The sequence below is a fragment of the Hetaerina americana genome, unplaced genomic scaffold, assembly GCF_022747635.1.
Source record: "Hetaerina americana unplaced genomic scaffold, ioHetAmer1.1.p SCAF_22, whole genome shotgun sequence".
Taxonomy (NCBI): domain Eukaryota; kingdom Metazoa; phylum Arthropoda; class Insecta; order Odonata; family Calopterygidae; genus Hetaerina; species Hetaerina americana.
This window is the reverse complement of record NW_027286786.1, coordinates 8,459,908-8,481,780: the sequence shown is the minus strand read 5'-3', so window position 1 is coordinate 8,481,780 and position 21,873 is coordinate 8,459,908. Positions and strand designations below refer to the sequence as shown.

Here is a 21,873-nt window from a genome sequence, read left to right as displayed (position 1 = left end):
ACTGCTCAACAAACAAATGGAAGTATGGTGTTCCTATGTAGTGCATGTTGCAAATGTAGTCATGCCGTGTTTACTCTATTGTTGCACCATTTGGTTGCTTTCTGATGTCATACTGCTGTGAGACATTCATCAAATCATGGGTATAATTATTGCCAACAGCAGGACAGTGGAATTCTCCATTTTAAAATTTTCGTGCTCTTTCGAGGATTTCAATTGATTCACCATCGTAATCAGCGAAAAAACACAAAAATAATTTATAAAAGATAACTCAAATAAATAAAATGTCTCCATCATTTTAAAAGCTGCCTTTATGAATCGTTATATACGTCAATCGGTCCCTAAAATGAATGGAACTGTTGAGTGCATTAAGATTTTTCACTTGGTGAGCTGCAAGATAAACTCATTTTTGGAAAATTTCGAGTGAAGATTTGATTACAGGTGAAAGCGAAAGATTTGTGGAAACCCCCATTTCATCAAAAATCATTTTTTTGGGATTCGTCATCTCTATGGTGAACAGCTTTTTATAGATGTTTTCAAAATGAAAAGCGACGGTAGAACGCATATGCATCACCATGAGGTCACAGTCCCACTGCGTCGTGCCGATGGCGACGGATCCTCTCGAGGGGGCGGGGCTTATTCGCAAGCAAGGGAAAGTGGTGAAAGCGCTAATGGCAAAGCTGGCGGACGGGGGGAGGTGGTCGAGGGAGAGCATTTCTCTTCAAGGTCTCACTTCAGCCAGGAACCATATGGGAAACCTGAACGAAATGAGTCCGCACTGAAAAATCACATGCGTTGTATGCACTGACGACAAGTTAAAGATGACGCTCGTATTTTCGAATAAAATAATCGAAGAAAAAGGCATAAACCGTAAAAAGAAACGATCGACTTCAGCAAAGCAGAAATAGCTAAATATTCGCTGTTACACTTAAATGAAGTCTTTCATGGGGCACACACCTCCAAAGAAATAAATAAATTAGATTGACTGATTAAAAAAGCTACGCAGGTTATGGGAAAATTCAATAACAAATTAAAGAGTGTTTTTGTGGTTAAGACACCATTAAAGCCTTAAGCATTCACGGAAAATGTCGGGGCATTGAGGAACACATCTGTTCGAGGATGTATATCATGGTCCGGTAGAGATTTAGGAAACAACATGGCAACAATAAAACCCGTTCTACATTTCCAGATACACAATACGACGTGTTTCAGAAAAGGCACTTTCTATTGCATAAAAATTTTAACTATCGAGGAGTGTAAAACTAAAATTATAAAAAATACCCTGAAATTTGGTCATACGTAATTGTTCCTAGTCATATCCATGACAACATTTTCAACGAGCATGCCATTTTTGAAATAAACAAGATGTCTTGTTTCAGGAAGGGCATTTCCTACGTACACGCACATTCGAAGACGACAGCGCCCGCATTCATCAGGCGAGCATGAAACTGATGCTCACATTTGCAGTTCACGCCGCCCGCGAGAGCGCGCGCGCGTCCCCTGGCGCCCCCCCCCCTCGTGGTCGCGCTTGCGTCCACCGCGGAGGCAAAGTCCCTTCCCTTCGCTTGCGCGGGCGAAAGGGGGCGCCAAGTGAAAGGACCACGCACTACCGTCACTTTCTTCGACCCATTGCCGGAGGGGAAGCTCTAAAGCATTCGCCGCTTCCGCGCGTATGCTCGCGCGGAAAAATCCGCCGGGTCGGTGGGACGAACGAGTTGAAAGTGGATGGATCGAAACAGCGGGTGCAATTTGCGCTTTGGTCAGCATCGATTGGAATATGCTTAGGTTTAAGTGCGGAAAACATGAAACATCACATTTGCAAACTCCCAACGCTACAATTCTTGCGTTTTGGAAAATAAGAGACAAGTCCTATGACGTCATTAGTACTTGGAGGGATTTTTGCTTGCTCGTTTACAGATGCACAGACATCCAAAGCACATATACCTTCTGGTATGCTAATGCGTGAATTTCACGTGCCGTGGGCGTAGTACTGGGTGAAATCTACCATCACCTACCGAACCGAACTTCGTGTGGACTACTGTGTTTATAAACGACATAGGAGAGGTGGGGAAGGTGGAATCGAGAAGATCACAAGAGCAAACATATTTTCTTGGCCGCGACTTGAACACCGGATCGTTCGACTTGCCGGGCCGATGCTCTAACCACTTGAGCTATCGAGGAAACGTAATTTACACTGAAATCTGCGGCGGAGGGGGGGGTTATGCAACCAAGTGCTCCGATTCTTTGGCCAAGAGATGACGTCAGGGGGCTGTTTCACCCATCAAAGGAAAAATGGACGACATAAGAGTAACAGGACAGCAGGGAAAGCAATCATACAACTTCATAAAGGATAGGAACAGTGTGTTTTACGGCACGCATGGCCAGAAGAAAGAGACGAGCCAGATTGGCCATATGCACATTCAAACACGAAGAACCCGCCATGTGGCGAACAATTACTCATTCACAAAGATATAGAAATAAGGAAAAGGGTTAGGAACACAAATAAAAGACAAGCACAGTGAGAGGTGGGGAAGGCGGAATCGAGCAGAACATATGCGCTAAAACCTTTCCTTTACCGGGACTTGGAACACCGGATCTTTCAACTCGCCGTGTCGATGCTCTAACCGATGTGTATTTGGCGAATATGGCCCGTCTCCTTTTAAAAAGTAATAAATACATTGTAGAAAATAAGAAAGGATTGAAGGGACAGGAGGCTATTCCGCAACCTGTAGATACGAGTATATGAGACTGAACAGGTGCGAGTGGGGGACGGAGAGCCGGATGGGGTGTGCTGGGAAGAGGAGTGAGGTAAGGTTTTCCATACATAGTTTTGCTGGCCGAGGTATATGAGGAGGACATGATTAAAGCGGCATGAGAAAAACTGGAGGTATGAATACATGCAAATAAAACACAGGTTAAACGGTTTTCCAGAAAGATAAAGGCAAAGTTAAAAGATAATACAGGAAGGCAGAAACAAGAACATGTGGAACAGTTTACGTACCTCGGAAGTTTTTTTGGACCAAAATGGTCAAAGTGGTCGGGGCTAAAGGAGAGAAAATGTGCTAGGCAAAGACATATTCACAAGGAGAAGAGAATTGATGATAGGAACGTTCAGCAATGGCTTTAAGAAAAGACTCTTTAAGAATCATATGGAGCATAGTTTTGTACGGTGCGGAAACATTGTCATTGAAGCTGGATGTTAGGCGTAGATTGGAGCCTTTGAAACGTTGGCATGGAGAAGGTGAAGTGGGCAGAAAGGAAAACAAATGAGGAAGTTTGAGGGATGGTGTGGGATGAGAGGGGATTGTTGGGAGAAATCCTAAAGAGGCCAGAAAAATGTAAGCAAAGCATATTGACCAGTCATGGGATGCTTGCTGAAAACTATGGTAGAGAGGAAAACCTTTAGTGAGCGAGAAAGTTAAGGAGTAGGATAGGAATGTTAGGCGGAAAAAAGGAGGGCAGAATTCTGCGAAGATAAAGACAGGCTTGCTGCAGAGCAAAGTATTTAGTTGCCTTCTGTTCGGAGAGACAAAGGAATTATTTTGTTCGTTGTGTCCATCCAAAGCCTACCTTAAATAGTAGATTACTTATCATATTAAAAAAATATATAGAAACACTCACAGTATCGGTTTTTTAATATTTAGGTGGTCCGACTACCTTTCTCAACGGAAGGAAAAATCAAGTTTTCTCCTTCCTGTTGAGAAAGGTAGTTTAGCCGCTGAAATATTAAAAAACGGATACTGCGCTTCTCAAATTCAAACATCAGGGTAAGAGGGCCAGTTGCTTTCCCTGTGAAGGTTATGGATTCCTAGGATTCCCGAGAATCGAACCCGGGCCCTCCGGTCGGGCCCTTAATATACATATGTAAATATATATGTATATATATATGTATACATATATATATATATATATATATATATATATATATATATATATATATATATACACACACACACATATATATATGTATATATATATATATGTATATACACACACACACATATATATATACTCGTATGTGTGCGTGTGTGTGTGTGTCCGACTACAGGGAAAGGAGCATGGTCTCCAACCGTGATATTCACATGCCGTCGGGTTTAGTACTGAGTTATCTCTACCGGGTGTGACATTTCGTGTACAATATACTATTCTTAAGAAATAGCCAGCTTAATACTACATGAACTCAATCATTACCCACCCATCCGATTACTTGGTTGATTTCTGTATTTATGTATACACATATATGTATGTTTATAAATAGTATAATAATTATACATACATATATTTTTATATTGTCGGTCGCGGTAGTCCAGGGGGTGGAGCGTTGGACTACTTACCGGAGGGTCCCGGGATCGATTCCCGGGCAAATCTCTGGGCACCTGCAACACCACCCAACCTATCTAGATCTTCCTAGGAAACCACAGGCGCAGGGAAAGGAACTGGCCCCCCTTCCCTGATGTGTGAATTTCATACGCCGTCTGGCTTAGTACTGGGTGAACTCTCCATCACCTACCAAACCGACCTTCGGGTTGATTTCTGTGTTTATGTTTTTTAAATATAATATTATATATATATACATACATACATTCATACATATAGTAATCCCCTCCCCGGAATATAAACTTGACGAGGTGGAAGGGCTTGTGCGTTCCGATGACCCCTAGAGCTGTGCTGGCGAGAGTAATATTAATTACGGCTGGTAGGGTCACCCATGCCAGATAGGTCGAAGGTCAGGATCCAGACGAAAGGTAGTCCACGCAGCGTCTGTTCTTCAGTGAGGCGGCTGTAATGGCGTCAGACCTCAGAGGGGCGGCCAATAAGTGATGGTGTCACGTAAAAACACTATCGAGGAAGGCAACGGGAAACTACCTCAATTATCATTTCCAAGATAAATATGATGGCCACTAAAGAGAATTTGAGTCCTGGAAACTATGGGTCTCAGCCCAATCAACTGTGTGTCGTGCCTGGCAGCGGGAGAGGCAAGGCTTCCGCGGTCGTCATCCCACGAAACCCTTGCAAAGGGAAAACCGGCAGCAGCAGGACAGAAGACGCAGGAGAAGAAGACCACATTAGTTAGAATAAGAACGTGGAATGTAATGACAATGATGAGGACAGGGAAATTGGAGAATATAAGCGAGGGATGGAAAGGGGAAAAATAGATATTTTAGGTCTATGCGGGGTGAGATGGAAAGATAGCGGGGATTACTGGAGTGATAAGAATAGAATACTATACAGCGGCCGGAACGAGAGCCAACGAGGGGTTGCCATAGTATTATACAAATAGGTAGGAAGATGCATAGTCAACATAGAACAGGTAAAGGATGGAATATTACTAGTAGAGATAAAAGCAGAACGGACGAAATTGGTTATTATTCAGGTATACATGCCACCGAGCAGCCATACAGAGGAAGAAGTCCATAGGCGATCAATTAGAGGACATAATCGCGTGTGTTCCCGCAGGGAAACATTTGATAGTGATGGGGGATTGGAATGCGACGGTAGGCGAAGTAAGAGATGGTGTCGAGGTGGGGGACTACGGTTTAGGCACGAGGAATGACCGCGCGGAGAAAGAACTTGAGTTCTGCAGGAGACAGGGGTTAGTGATTACCAACACTTGGTTTAGACACCACAAAAGACGCAGGTAAACATGGAAAATGCCAGGTGACTCAGAGAAGGGTCAGTTAGATTATATTCTTGTTAGACACAGGTTTAGGAACAGTGTAATAAATTCGCACAGATTCCCGGGAGTGGATGTGGACTCTGATCACAAGTTAGTTGTTATGAAATGTAGCGTTCGTTTCAAAGAGATAAGGGAGGGACGGCGCGCTAAAAAAGGGCATGTAGAAGCATTAAATGGATTGAAAAGGAAGGATGATTTCCTCAACAACAGGCTGTAGAGGAAATCATTGAGGATGGTAAAGAGCTAAGTACTATAGAAGAAAAATGGGAAAGTATCAAGAAAGGGTTATCGAAAGCTGCAAAAGACACTATTCAAACCGTTAACGTGAAACGGATCAGGAAACCACGGATCACGGATTAGATGATTACAAAGATGAATGAGCGAAGAAAATGAAGGCAAAGATGATTAGGCAACATGAAGTACAAAGAATTAAACAATAAATTGAGGCGGGCAACAAATAAAGCAAAGGAAGCATGCTGGAAGACGCAGTGCGAGGATATGGAAAGTTTGCAGTGGAAGGGTGAAATTGGTGCACTGTGCAGCAAAGTTAAATTTTTATTGGGTAGTAAGAAAGGGAGATCTATGCTAACAATTAGAGATAAGGCGGGTAAGGTAATATTTGACGCAGGAAAGGTGCAAGAGAGATGGAAGGAGTATATAGAAGAACTGCATAGTAAAGAACTTTGACTAACAAAGTTAAACATTGAAAAAGAATATGACTTAGAGGAAGATAGCTTAGGTCCAGGCATACTCCACCACGAGATAGAAAGGGCATTAAGAGAGATGAAGCTAAATAAGGCCGTGGGGTGGATAACATTCCTGCGGAACTACTAAAATGTTTAGGAAAATGTGGGAGGAAGAGGCTATATTGGCTGATTCGTAGTATCTATGAGGAAGGAATCTGGCCGGAAGAGTTTGTGAGATCAGTTTTAGTTCCTATTCCGAAAAGGATAAAGGCTAAATCATGTGAGGACTATAGGACAATAAGTTTGTTATCCCACGCAGCTAAAGTTGTTCTCAGGATCATAAACAAAAGGATAAAGAGTTGGGCGAATGATTACTGAGGGGATGATCAGTTTGGGTTTAGGAAGGGGAGAGGTACACGTGATGCCATTGCAGTAATGAGATTATTAATCGATAGGAATATAGAATACAACCAGGAAGTATTTGCCTGCTTCGTAGATTTAGAAAAAGCTTTTGTTTGTGTGAATTGGGAAGAATTAATGAGTATATTGAAGAAAATGGGAATAGATTGGAGGGTAAGGAGGCTAATCCGCAACCTTTACATGTCTCAGACTGCTCAGGTGCGGATGGGGAACGGGGAATCCCGATGGGCAGTGTTAAGAGGTGTAAGGCAGGTTTGCCCATTATCACCGTTGCTCTTCAACCTGTACGTGGAGGAAATGATTAAAGAGGCATGGGAAGAACTGGAGGTAGGAATGAAAGTGGGCGGGGTATTCGTAAAATCAGTTCGGTTTGCTGATGACCGAGCTTTAGTTTGTCAGTCAGCCAAGGGGTTGCAAGTATTGCTGAGTGAATTGGAAATTCAGTGCGACAGGTATGGGATCAGAATCAATATTAATAAAACAAAGGTTATGCGATTTTCTTGGTAAACAAAGGTAGGGACGTAATGGGAAGAATTGCGCTAGTAAGAAATGCTTTTACAAGGAGGATTGAGTTGATGACAGCGACTTTGATAAGGATATCAAGAAAAGACTCGTAAAAACTTAGATATGGAGCGTAGAGCGTACAGCGCGGAAACATGGTCATTGAAGCAGGAGGATAGACGTACATTGGAGGCATTTGAAATATGGGTGTGGAGAATATTGGAGAAGGTGAAATGGAGAGAGAAGAAAACAAGTGAGGAACTTGGTGTGGTGGGCGAAGAGAGGGGTTTTTTGGGAGCAATCCTATGGAGGCAGGAAAAGTGGTTGAAGTGGGTTTTGACCGGCAGTGGGATGTTGAAGACTGTGATAGAGTGGAGAATGTTAGGCAAGCGAGGAAATTGAAGGAACAGGATAGGATGTTGGACGGGATGAAGGGAGGAAGAAAGTACTCAGAGATGAAGAGGGACCTGATGTAGAGTAGGATGCTGGATTTTGTGTTTTGTTAAGAGTCACAAAATATTTATTTAGTAGCTGTGACCATCCAAAAACCTACCTTAAGTGGTAGATTACCTAATAATAATAATATATTAATCAACCTGGAGGTCTGTATGGTAATTTATTGTAGAGTTTACCCTATACTAAACCCAATGGCGAGCGGAAGTCACTCATCAGGAAAGGGAGCCAGTTCTTTCGATTTCCTCACACTGCATCTTTCATCAAACATCTTTCGTTCTTTTAATTTAGCGACTCGGTTTATTATTCAACTCTTCTTTCGACCAAACTCTGTGGGTACATTTTTTTTATTTCGAACTCTCAATTATTTTTGAGATCCTCTCGCTGATATATCATTGTTGCCTCTTGCTTGTTCATCTTTTCCAAATTCCTTGTCGTCAACATTGCCTCGTAGACGGGCAGCACACGCGGCCCAGAGGGCCCTTGACCCCGCGTGCCCTGGACTGGACGTCGTCTTGCGAAAAGAATTGAGGTGGTTTCCTGTTGCTTTCTTCAATGGTGTTTTTAACGTGACACCATCAGTTACTGGCCGTCCCACTGGGGTGAGACACCATTGCAGCCGCCTCACTGAGGAATAGACACTGCGTGGACTACCTTTCGTCTGGCTCCTAATCTTCGACCTATCTGGCATGGGTGACCCTACCAGAAGCAATTATCATTCCTCCTGCCAGCATAGCTCTAGTGGTCATCGGAACGCACAAGCCCTTCCACCTCATGTAGTTTCATGGTGAGGGCATGAAATATTTACGTCACTATATCATTATAAAATCAATTCCAGTAGTTGCTTTCGTTTGTAAATACCTTTTCAATGAAATATTAATCTAATTTTAGAAAAGTCATGTTGTAGAATTGCCTTTTCAACCTTCCCACAGCACTACAAACGCTGCCCCATCAGCGCGTGGATATGACGCGGAGCACAGTGTGGGCGCGGAGGAATGTCATGGGTGGGTCATCCCATGGGTGACGCCACACGTCGTCGCCGGGGGGGGGGGAGGAGGTCGGCGGGCAGGGATTCCCTCAATCGCTCGTTCCTTTGAAAGGTCGAGAGACACATTTGGGGGGGCCGCACTCGGAGCGGGGGGCCGGAGGGAAGCAGGTGGGAGGAGGGCGTCGGGGAAACACGGGGTCGGTGCCCTGGTGGGGCAGAACACGCGCTGTCGCGCGGCAGCAGGTGTCGCGCTCCAAGCGATAGCAGCCGCTTGCATCTCAGTCGGCCACCATTGTGGATCATACACGCAAATAGCCACGGGGCGAACAGCTGTAATGTTCACATGTGTCGGACGGTTAAAGGAGCATTTTAAATAAATTCGAAACGCGGCTCTGTTCTGATTTACCTTTGTGAAACATATCCACATCTATTCGCCCAGCATAAATGTATCTATTTGGAAGAGTTGGGAATCAGACGTTACTGCGAGGTTGTTCAACATAAAAATGAATAATTACGATGCGTTATATACTAAGAATAGTCGCAAGGAAGAAAAATCATCGTTGATATGTACGGGATGAATTTACTGAAAGCAATGGAGAAACGAGAGAAATGATAAATACTACCTGCTACATTCAGAACAAAGAGTTCATGCACACAATTTTTAATAGCAATTGATCGAAGAACATGAAAATATGCAACATTCACGGTTAACGTAACTATTTAGCAGTTTAATGCCATAATATTAGCCAATAACGAAAAAACCACATTAGACATTTCAACCCACACGTGTATTTAATGACGCTTGTAAGTCATACAGCAAGAGATGGGGCCATGCCTTTCATCTTGATTGTTGTAAGAATGCATCCATAGAGCCAGGTCAACACACATATTTGAGAGGCAGTCACAAATCTGCGACTCATTTCTTTGGGAAGGGGCAGTAGAGAGGATTCTGCCACGGCTGAAAAATGCAGTGGAAATAACTGTTGCGTCCTTAGCATGGAGAGTGGAGAACGAGAGAGGGTTATCGGCTAAGTAAAAAATTTGATCCCCATATCGTGAGCAAGAAAGTTGATGCCGCGAACCACCGTGGTACGGCGCTACCGCCGGTTTAATGCATCGTGCACTGCAGACATGGGCCCGTAAAGAAGACAGGAAAAAATAAACGAAAGAATGGCCCTCAGAGGCGGTAACCGCCCGCGAACATGGGAAGTAGGCGGGGGCAATTGTTACACGTTCCGCTCTTCTGTCGGGGTGCGCTCCTACGGCTACGGACAGGGGACGAGTGCATCTGCTCTCCTGGTGACCTCTGACCCTTTACTCCCACCCCCGTATCCTTTGACGTCCACCGTCCCCGGGGATTAATGAAGCTGAAGAGGTGACGCCGGGCGGGAGCGAATCATTCGGCCGAACTAGCAAGCAGTTTCAGCAATTGAAGCAAATTTTTGAGGCCTCCCTTGTTGAGGTACCTCCTTTCGTATGAATAACTTTGCTCCAGTTCATGACCAAAAAGGTATTTTTGGCAAAGGTGGTATGATTAGGATTGTGCATGCATGGCTGGTGACCTAAAAGCCCCCCGCCACCCGCCCTCCCGGCGGATTGCGGATTACTTAAGTATTACGTAGATTCGGAAGAAAACCTTCCCTTGGGTCAACCTGAGAGCGCATCACCTGACATTCGGGAGGGCAAGAAACGAGTTCACATCACGCCTTGCCGTACCGCCCTATTTGAAAATCTTTCTCAGCAATTCTATGCAGCATGCCTCTTTTTTGAAACTCGTATTTTTGAGCAGTAGACGGGTTCAGTGCTCTCTCCCTCTATGGCGTCCGTTGGACTTAGAACATGCCTAAATAATTTATGATATTGAATATCTTATGCAGCATTCGCCGATACATACGTGCGGCTAGAATTTGCAAAGGGGCAAATATAAATTAGTAACTGAAGTAAAGACGAAGTTAAGAGAAATAAAAATAGAGTATTGCGAGCAGATCGAAGAAAGATAGGTACTTAAATTTTACCCAAGGGATTTCTATCCCCGAAAAATTAATGGAAACCAACACTTATTCTATTTTTTAGTCTGGCCACCAAATATAGGCTCTCTGACCATATTTTTAAGCGGAAACTCTTGAGAATTCTTTTATATATTTTATAAGTAAATATTTGAGTTAATTTCTGTTTCATCTTCGCGGCTGGTGACATACAAATAGCAGCCACAATACTTGTTTCCCTAAATTCCCTTTCAATCTTCCCAGATTATCCTCTCCCCAAAAATTGAACCTTCTTCCACTAGATTGTTCACAATGATCTGACGTGGAAAATCGCCGAATCGCTATTCAAGAGGAGAACAATGAAAGCGCTTCGCTCGGTCGTGAAATAATCAACAGTTAAGGGCAATCAAGCGTGAAAAATATGAAAGCGTAAGTAGCACGCTGCCAATCATTTGCGCGAGGGCAAAAGCGAAAGTGGGGTCCCGGCCCCGCTTTCCCCTCTCGACGCTAGAAGTCCTCTCTCTCTGTCGTCGGCGCTTCTACGCCTCACGCATCCATCCCATACGGCGACCCGCGGGTGCGGCGTCTGATGACAGAGGGCCACGTGGGCTCCTCGGGTCGTGTGGCCCTTCCCACGCGACGCCTCAAGGGCCCCCCTCCGTCGCGTGGGTGAGAGGAGATGACGTGAGGGCTCTGAGCGGCCTTCGAATAAGGACAACTCGACTCTCGCGCTCTGATCACTTGGAGGGACTCCTTAAAGAGCGCGGCGCGGCGTGGGAGTGGAGCGGGCCTCGGCTCGGCGTGGGCCGCTCTCCTCCGCCGGATCTCCGATTGCACGGGGCCGTTGCGTTTGCGGGACGGAACAGCTGGTGGATACTGCTGCGCTCGTGCTCACTTCTTCCTTTCGAATAGTTTGTTGGGCGTCATGCACTCGCGGGGAAATGGAAATGTTTTCGACGAGGTAAGGCGCCTTCATCGGACGCGGAGCACACCCGCAGGTGGGTGGGAAGACGCAACAAGCCACTCCCGTGGCGCTGCTGACCTGGGCATTTTGATAATGAAACGACATGACCTCGCTCCTGTGGCAATCACTGACGTCACCGGTCAGTACATCTGAGGGCATTGGTCGTACCGGGCTCGAAGATATGGAGAATTTACACATTGATTAAGCACTAATGTGGGGTTCTGTTCCATTAATAGTGGGGTTTTGCATGATTCCTAAAACTCAAGAGAGACACTCATTTATTTCTCAAATGTACGTACCAATCAATTTTGATACGATGTCTCTTCGTTTCCAAAAGCCGTCTTCTTCGCGGAAGCGATTGGTCTTGTTTTAGGATGCCCACACCTCGTCATTTGCAAACAACCATCCTCTATTTAATATTATTGCCCCGAATTATCGGGATTCACAATCGATTTATCGATGAATAAATCAAATTTACGAGAAAGCGACTTGCTTAAATTTGTCAAAAATAACTGATTGAAAAATCGTACATCTGATTCTTTAGCAATGGTGTAAAAATGTCCTCAAGAGGTATGAAATCTTAAAAAGCGAATTCAAACCATTTTACGCCCACTCAAATTGCTGACTCCCGAAGAGAATAAAGAGGTGCTTCAAGGGTCATATAAAGTTCTTCATGAATGGTGGATATCCAAAAGGAAATTGAGACATTGGAAAATGGCTTCCGAGCTTCAAGCGACTAAGGAAAAAGGAAGATTAATGTTATAAAGACCTCGTTTCCAAGCAGCCGTATAATTGTAAGACCGCATTGTTTCCGAATAGCGCCATGGTTTCTTAAGGCCGATCGGAGATTTCAACGGCAGAGGAGAACGCGTTCGCCGCATTGCCAGCCACGACCGATGTTTTTAAACTTCCACTCGTGGGATACACCAGAGATAAGATGCTCCATAATGATTGCGAAAGATTCGCAGTAATTTCTACGTTGTAAGGAGGACTATTTGGGAATTGAAGAGATGAATGGCATGTCACCTCGAAGCCTCGAAGACCAAAATGTGATCACCGACCGAACTGTCGAAAGTAATTATAAATCCAATGTTCACTTTCGTATGGATGGGTACACTATAACGTAAATCGTCAACAGATATATTTCTGACGTTGCCATTGAAGAATGACTACAAGAGTAAATACGTTACAGGGATAACAACCAAGAAAATGAGAATTCTAAAATAAGGAAATAGTGTTTTCGAAGGATGTCAGAAATACCACAACTTACGGTTCTCATGGTGGAAGAGTGTGTAAGAGAATAAAAAAAAGATAGAAAATAGATTTGAGTTTCTAATGAGAAAAACTGCAATGCTCTACAGTTCTACAATTTACGATACCTTTGCTGAATACAATTCGGGATTAATGTCCAACTATGAGAACTTTGTCAGCCGCATGATTAATATAAAATTACTTTTATAGATTCAATATTAGTTTCCATCATGGAAATCATGCCTCCACATTTAAATTTATGATGATAAAATGAATAATCGCAGTGGATATCGAGTAGGCGGCAGCAGAAGAAGAAACGATCGAACAGGACCCCACTGGCGTGCCCAACCAAATTAAGTTTTTCATTAAAGACGGAAATTCACAAGCCCCACCCGATGAGGGATGAAGTAAAGGGATTTCTTATAGCATTGGCATGACGCCAAAATCTAATCCACCGTTTTAGTATAGCGCCCGTCAATACCTTGGCAAGAGTTGCGACACACCAAAACTAAATGGCCAGCACTTCATGTCTGCAAAATATGACAACAGTTTATGAAAAACCCTCAACATAATTAATAAAGGCATATTCCCATTATTTAATTGTTGAACTTCTTTTGAGATGAATTCATCGTCCGCATTCAGCATTTGCTCGCACTGCAAATAAGTATGTCCAGAATCAGTCTTAAGTTCCTCATTTCCGTCTGCTAATTTTAAACTACACTCAATCCCACATTCGTATTTAAAAATGACATCGAATAATAGACATGATGTAAACTGCAAGACAAAGAACACTGCTAAATGCAGAGGCAAACACTACTGATATAAAAAAAGGCTTCCTTTGAAGAAAGTTAAACAATTTTAATTATATATGTATATATATAATGGGCTGACACAATATAACACAAATAGAAAAGAATAGACACATTTAAAAGAACACTCACTCTATGTATATACATACATACATATATATATATATATATATATATACATATACTCGTATACATCTTGTATGTGTATTCTCTTCTCCAGTGAGGACTCAAACCCCTCCCGAAACCCTCCTAAACAAAAGAATCCAAAGACATGCTTACACTCCCTAAACTACCACTACCGCAGAAACCCACGCTATTCAAATTGTACCACGAAATTCCCGGGCTTGGCGTCTCTGCGATCCATCCTAAAAAATCCAACCTCAAGAACCACAATTGCATTGCCAACCTTTTTCCCAAATACCCCTCCGTTACTTTCAAACGCCCTATCAGGCCTCCTCAAATCAACAAATCCACTAACTTACACCCTTCCCCGTCCCAAAGCCACTCCCATGCCTAAAAATAAACAAAGGCATAAAATATATCCTATTTTCAAAAGGCAAATTCCATCCCTCTCCCACCCGCTTTTTAACTACTTCACACAGATTCCCGGCTCCTCGTGAACCTAAAGTAAAGTATTTTACCTTCTGAAGTGCCAACTATGCCCTGCCTTATATAATGGACAGCTTACTACACCCCTAAATATTACGATTAATAAGCACCGTGCCTCGTGCAAGACTTCTTCCCTGTCTGGGATGCTCCCAATCCCAGAGAACTCCTTCCAATATAACATACCCTTTGATAAATGTTACATTGCCTTCATTCTAGCAACCCTCCGCTCAAACTCAAAAAACTAGAACAGACATACATCTGGCTTACAGATTCCTGGAATGAGCCAGGGATTAATTTCAGACATTAACTAACACAACCGCCATATCCTTTCACTCCCCCTGTGTTCTCAAAACCTTCCATATCATTCCCGCAAAACCTTCCTTTCCCAACGCATTCCCTCCCAAACCTATCCCTGCCTTCCCCGTCCATCCAAAGCCCTCGTCCTCCTGTTTTCTCCTCTTGAATTATTTTCTTCAGTTCCTTCTTTTTCCAGAGAAAAGAGGACGCCAACGAAAATTTCATCAATCAATTAAGCGTCCTTTTTCTTGTATTTTCCAAACTGTTGTCGGCAAAAGCCATTTAGATCCTTCGCTAGAACTATAATTCACATCTGAGAGACTTTCGTAGATGATAATATACTGCCTTTAATAATGAAACACAACGCAAGATTCTGCTCTGCAACAAGTCACTCTTCATCTCTGTGTATTTCCTTCCTCCCTTCATTCCGTCCAACATCCCTATCCTATTCCTGCCCTTTCCTCGTTTGCCCAACATTCTCCCCATAACATTCCATTCCCAATCAATATGCTATGCATCCGTTTTTCCCGTCTCCTTATGATTTCTCCCAACAATCCCCTCTCCTCGACCACCATACATAGCACCTCCTCATTTGTTTACCTCTCTATTCACTTCACATTCTCCATTCTTCTCCACATCCATATTTCAAAAGCCTCCGTTCTACGCCTATCATCCTGCTTCAATGGCCATATTTATTTCCTCTCCGTACATAAATAAGCTCCATATCAAAGTTTTGACGAGCCGTTTCTTAACATCCTTGCTAGTCGTCTCTCTCAGCACTTCCCTCCATAAGAAAGCATCTTTGCCCAAAGTAATTCTCCTCATGTCTCTACTACTCAGACCATTTTGGTCCAAAACACTTCCGAAACAGTTGAACTGTTCCACCTGTTCAAAACTAAATTTTAATCTTATGAATATTTTCGAATTTTTGTTTTCAAATATTTTGGTTTATAAATTTTAGCGGTACTTTTGCCTTCCTTGCTAAGGGAGCAAGCAATTATAATCATGAAAAAAGAAATGCATGATATCTAAACATGCATTACTTGTCACCATGAGGGGGTGTAGGAGGCGGCGGGAGATTGCCAGAAAAAATCATGTTGACGAACGATTGCATTCCATAACGATTTGTTTAGAAATTATTCCTATTGCCGAGGGTGATCTTTCCTCCTTTGGTGGTCACGAGTCATGCGAGGGAAAAAAGGCCTCTTGGTTGTCAGTCTCTTCCGGAGACAATATCCCACTTTAATACCTCGCAGTATATTCTCCTCGACCAATTTAATGTGGTGCTGAAATTGTCTCCACAGTGTTAACGCTACCTACGCCCATCCGAGTTTGCATTTATCCAGTAGCTGATGCATGCAACGTGTAAACTTCGTGGTTCAAGTAACCTAATCCAAGATTTCCAATATGAGCGCAACGTAGTATTTTGGGGTGTTTAGCAATGGTTAATCAGGAAATTACCATTTTTTTCTTCCAAATTGTTTCATTCCAAAATAAAATGAAGTTTCCTGCCCTCAATGGGATGCCGTGTTTTCAAGGCGAAGTCCTTAAGCAATTCATTCAAATATTTACTTGGCATTTGTTTGACGAAACACATTCTTTAATCGATCAGCCTTGCTGGTGTCCGCGTGTTATTTACTCTATGGATCAATATTGGAGTGAAAACACAGTGTGGTCGCAACTTACCAACGTTTCATCGGTTGTTTATGTGCCTTCAAATACTCTCTGAATTACATAAATAGCCTGCCTTCTGACCGTCATCTTCTCTACATAGTTTAGCAATTGATTTTCTCTTTTATTCCCAGAAGAAGGATTTCCAAGTGATATTTAACGAAACCTTCATCCATAAACCTTTTTGCCATATTAAAAACTATTTTGTGACGCGGCAACGTTCCATTTGGGAGTAATTCCTTCTCCTTTTTTTCAGTTAGTATCTACAGGTGCACATATTATGCTAGCATTTTTTTTAGCTGTCAGTGGTCATACCTACCCACTGATTTGAAATTAAGGTTTTAGGCGTCAGGCTGGGAGAATGACCAGGCTAACGTGCGATCGCCGAATCCTCGTCTGCACGAGGTCCATTCGACAATTCCCCCGGAAAGTCCCGGGGCGGAGCGCCCAATTGTCCTTTCGGGGATTCTTCCGGCAAGTCCCGGAGCGGAGCGCCCAAGTGTCCTTTCGGCGATTCCTCCGGCAAGTCCCGGAGCGGAGCGCCCAAGTGTCCTTTCGGGGATTCCTCCGGCAAGTCCCGGGGCGGAGCGCCCAATTGTCCTTTCGGGGATTCCGCCGAGCGGCGGACGTGGACGACTTCGTCGGACATTGCCTGGACCTCACCCGGTTTCCTGGAGAAAGTCATTGGAGCCGACGATCAACGGCGACTGGGGCCTCGTTGCGATGGAAAGCGGTCCATTTGACTGACCGGGCCGGAAGGCGGAAGGGGGGGGGGGCGAGCAAACGGGTTCTTCTCTTATAACCACCAATTTACGCAACCGACGTCGAAGGCAATAGTGGAGAGTATTTTAAACGTTTTGAGTAATCCTCAAATGAATTGACCCCTCCGTTTATTACCCGGAAGAATATGAGCTATGCCACGGGCGAATGTATGCATAAGGGTGATTTCATATTCTGTAATTCATTACGGTGACGGGAAATTTCATAGGCACAAAGAGTTTAATTAGTTTTGGTTATTTATATTATTGCCAAACTGCTGACTCCTACTTAGCGATAGTTATACTCATTCCTAGAATCTGTTTTGCAGGGATGGCGTAGCTTTTGTGTGGAGTCGCAAAACAACGCAATGGTTTTTGCTGTATTCTGCGTTCCCTTTTCAATTCATTCGGTAGTTTTTAATTTTAACTTTCCACTTTTCGCTTTTGATGTAGTAACTTTGACGATTTTTGGGGCTAGTTTCGCACTTATTTTCTTTTATCGAACTATACTTAGTATTAAAAGGTTATCCCGTTTTTATTTTTCTTTATTTTATTAGTTCATAGAGAATTTCATATCAATAGTTTCAGGCTTTTCATCTGATTGCAAAGTATTTTACTCCAGGGTAGGTTTTCGGTCATTGATCCTTACCATTAATTGTTTTAAGATATGCTTTGTGCCGTGTGAGTTTCATTTATATTTAGGCGTACTTTTAGAGCTTCAGTTTTCATATTTCTTAAGTTTAGATAGGAATCAATAAACGTCTTGTCATACAATTAGTTTTGTCGCAACTTTTTAAATTTTTCGATTTCATCGATTTTTAGGTACTTTTTAATATACTCGTAGTGAAATTTGTGACTCCCTTTGTTAAGGTTTGGTGAACGACCTATGATTACCCAGTAGCATTAATGTAGACTAATATGTTAGCTAAGAATTTTACTAAATGCTTACACTCTCCAAACCCAACACAATACGTGATAAATTCCTAGAAACTGCGGGAGATGCCGCAGCAATAACTTTTAACGGAGTCATCAGCTAAAGCAGTTTCTTGATCTTTGTCAAAGGTAAAACAGCCCAGTGTTTAAAGTTGGCGTTAACCTCGTGGACTATGGCGCTGTGCGCACGGCTGCGAATGCCTGTGAATTGGATGCGTGGTACACCAGCGTCACAGCATCTTGTTCCTTTGAAGCTCCTAAAATTTCGGAGTGTAAGAGGGCGCCTCGATAGGTTAATTGGCCAAAGCACTCGGCCGGACATCGAGGGATCCGAGATCGAATCCCGGTCAAGGCGAATGACTTTTACACTCTCGCATTGTTTCATTATCATACATGAAGATTATTTTCCGTAATGTTTATGTAAATACCAAAATAAGACTTCAATAGCACACAAACTAGGCATGAATCACGGGAAAAAACGCGCGAATAGGATTGCACAGAACAAATAATGTAAAAAGACGACATTCTTCTTCTTCGGGAATTGAAACACCAAACAAAGAAATATATATTTGCCTCTACATTTCAAATGACCGTATTCAATAACTTGATAAAATAAATTCATTACAAGAATTAATACCACATTCTTGCGGAAGACGCCAAACTTCTCTTGCCTGCGAAAAGCGCTCCGTGTTTTCCCACCTCGCGATAATAAAGACCTGCACTTTTACAGCGCTCCCCAAGTAATAATAATTGTGTTCTCTCTCAAAGAAAAAAGCCACGTTATAGTGACCTACATATATGTGGCATTCCCGCCATGGCATTTATTCTTCTGCACGTTACCAAGCTTCCAGCACTTGGAATTATGGGGTCACAATATGGCGTATTTAGGATAAAATACTTGTATCCTAATTCCAGGGGTCCGAATAAGTGTCTACATTTGCGTCCTCTTGCTGGCTAACGAGTTTGAACGCCCTTCAAAATGGTATACTCAATAAATATGAGCGATTTATGCACCCAACTGATGAGTTTGGACGCAGCCTAATGCTAATAAATGCTTTGAAATTATAATCATTCTATTAATCCAGAAAAGAAGCAACTGTAACGAGGTCTACTCAAAAAGTTCCCGAACTTGCCATTTGTCCACCAAAACATCCCGAACAGTCGCCTTCAACGACTTCGCTGAAATCTTGTTTTTTCGATTGGTTACGGTCGTTTAAGTGAAGGAGTGTTCGTGGAGTGCGGCAAAAAATCGGATCCACGGAAATGAGCTCTTTGAAGGAGCAGCATTGATCTCAGAAATTCTGCGTGCAGCTCTGCAAATCCTTCAAGGAAACTTTTGAGTTGAGGCTTAAGGTGAGGATGCGATGAGATGTATCGTGTGTTATCAATGCTTTACCCGGTTCAAAGGGGGGCGTCAATCAGTGGAAAATGACGAGCGTTCCGGAGGACCATCAACGTTGACTGATGACCTCCACAACGAGAAAGTGGACGATTTCGTTCGTGCAAATCCACGTTTGACTGTCAAAGAACTTAGAGAAGAGTAGGGCATCTCGATTGGTCTTTGCTTTGAAATCCTGATTGAAAAATTGAGAATGCATGGAGTGGACGCATGTTTGCGTCATGGAGAACAGTTTCCTACATGTTGTCCATTTTTGCCATACTGCGATCTACGTAAAAAGTAGTTCGGCATGAGAAGTTTCTGTCGACAAAAAATGGACGCCATATGACATGCTCTTCCTAGAAGTATAAAGGTATGGCAGGAACGGCATGTCTCTCATTTTCGGATCAAATCGTCTCTTGATTGAGGCGTGACCGAGGACTTAGAAGGGCAGGCATTGGCCGGCGCCGGGTGCGTGGCCACCGGGAGCACTCACCGATGTTGACGAGCTTGACGCCGTCGGCGGCGATGGCGTCGAGGGCGGCCGTGACGTTCTCGAGGCAGTGGTGGCGGTTGGTGGGGCGCCGGTGGACGCCGGAGGACTTGAGGCGCCGCTTCTGCAGGGACTCGACGAGGGCGACGAGGCGCGTGCCGTCGCACAGGTCCGCCGCCAGGTCGCGCACCTCCGCTCCGCGGCCCCCCTCCACCTGGGAGTTCCTCAGGTGCTCGTTCACCCAGTTGCGAAAAGTGTTCGCCTGGATCTCCACCCAAAGGTCCTCGTGGCCCTTGATGGCCATGCCCCGAGCCGCGTGGCCCTCGGGGCTCCGAGCCATCATCCCCACCTGCGGAAATGGAAGGAGTCAGAGAGGCGACAGGAGTGCCCCACGGTGACGTGCCCCGGGGCGATGGGCCCTTCATTCACGCCGTGGGAGTCACGCTCCTGCGTCGGAGGCTCAGGAATTTGAGGGCTTCCCTGGAAATTGACCCGTTGCTTCTACTGAGGAGATTCGAATGAAAACCTTGAAACTTGTGTGCATTTTAAACACGTAATTTCTCTAATTAAAAATATTCTAGTACATATTATTTTCATATGAACCCTCCATGGTGTGCAATAGAAATATTATAGCACTTAAAAGTTTACGATAACCCTAGACATACCATGGTTTTAATTGCCACTAAGGCCAGTGGTATCAATACCTGGTGGGCCTGACCTTAGTCAAGATACATCTCTTAGAGAAGTAATACTGTTCAGGAACTGCCTGATGTACATGTCAACTTGTCGGAGTTACAACGATAAACGGCTAATATTCATTCATTGATGCTCGTGAATTTCAATGTTTCTCCCTTTAACTACTCAACTAACAAATGAGAGTATGCCGTTCCTCTGTGGTGCATGTTGCAAATGCAGCCATGCCATGTCTACATTAATGTTGCACCTTTATATTGCTTTCTGCATCATACTACCAGAAAGCAACAATAGCTGAAAGCGAGGCTCAAATCATGGCCATCAGTATTACAAACAAAGAGGACATCAGCTTTAAAGAAACTTGGCTTCATAAAATGGGTGGTGGGGAAATGTAATGAAAAAGTTAAAGAGAGGTGTTATTTTGCTCTAGTTAGACCTCATTTGGAATATGCCGCAAGTATTTGGGATCCTTGGGAGAAAAATTGGCAAAAAGAATTAGATAAAGTCCAGAGAAAATCCGCTAAATTCGATAAAAATTGTTATGATAAGAACACAAGTGTGACAGGTCTCTTAGGGGATTTAGGCTGGGAACCACTTGAAGTGCGGAGAGAACAAGCGAGGCTTAGACTTTTAGAAAGGTTCAGAACAAACGAGTTTAACTATGACACTGAAGGAATTATAATGGCCCCACACTACTTAGGTAGATCAGACCACAAAGATAAAATAAGGGAGAAAGATTCCAGTACAGTTAGATACAAATACTCATTCTTTCCCCGAACAATCAGAAATCATAATAGTAAGAAACCAAAGTCACTTAAGAAATATTAAAAATATTGAATTTACAAGTCGGAGCAAAGTTAAACACTGCAAAGCTGTTAGGTATACTTTCAGGTGCATGTGTATGTAAGATGTAGTGTGAGTGTTTGCATGTGTGTGGGGTGTAAGTGTTCTGGCATGAATGTATGCCATGTTTTTTTGTGGATGTATGAATTTGTGGTTCTTGCATGCGGTTTTTTCTTCTTTTCTATATTACGGGTGGTGTCCTAACACCCCCCGCCACACGCCCTTGCGGCGGCTTGCGGGGTATTAAGTAGATGTAGATGACAGAGGGTCCCTATTTTAAAATATTAGTGAACTTTCATGGACTTCAGTTGATTCATCTTCATTTTTGTAGATAATTTTAAATTATTTATGTATTGTACATTTTGTATTATATATATGTATATATATGTGTGTGTATATATGTATATATACATATATATACATATATATATACATATATATATACATATACATACATACATATATAT

At 43.3% G+C, this 21,873-nt stretch overlaps 1 protein-coding gene across 2 annotated transcripts in view; it reads right to left on the bottom strand.

The window, feature by feature from the left end:
• The window catches only part of jbug (filamin-type immunoglobulin domains fbug), a 258,097-nt gene that overhangs the window by 205,453 nt on the left and 30,771 nt on the right, over nt 1-21,873 (bottom strand). For both annotated transcript variants that reach the window (XM_071586389.1, XM_071586391.1), the window contains exon 2: nt 19,874-20,219. In XM_071586389.1, the coding sequence (XP_071442490.1) occupies nt 19,874-20,219 (346 nt within the window). The remainder of the gene's footprint in view (nt 1-19,873; nt 20,220-21,873) is intronic.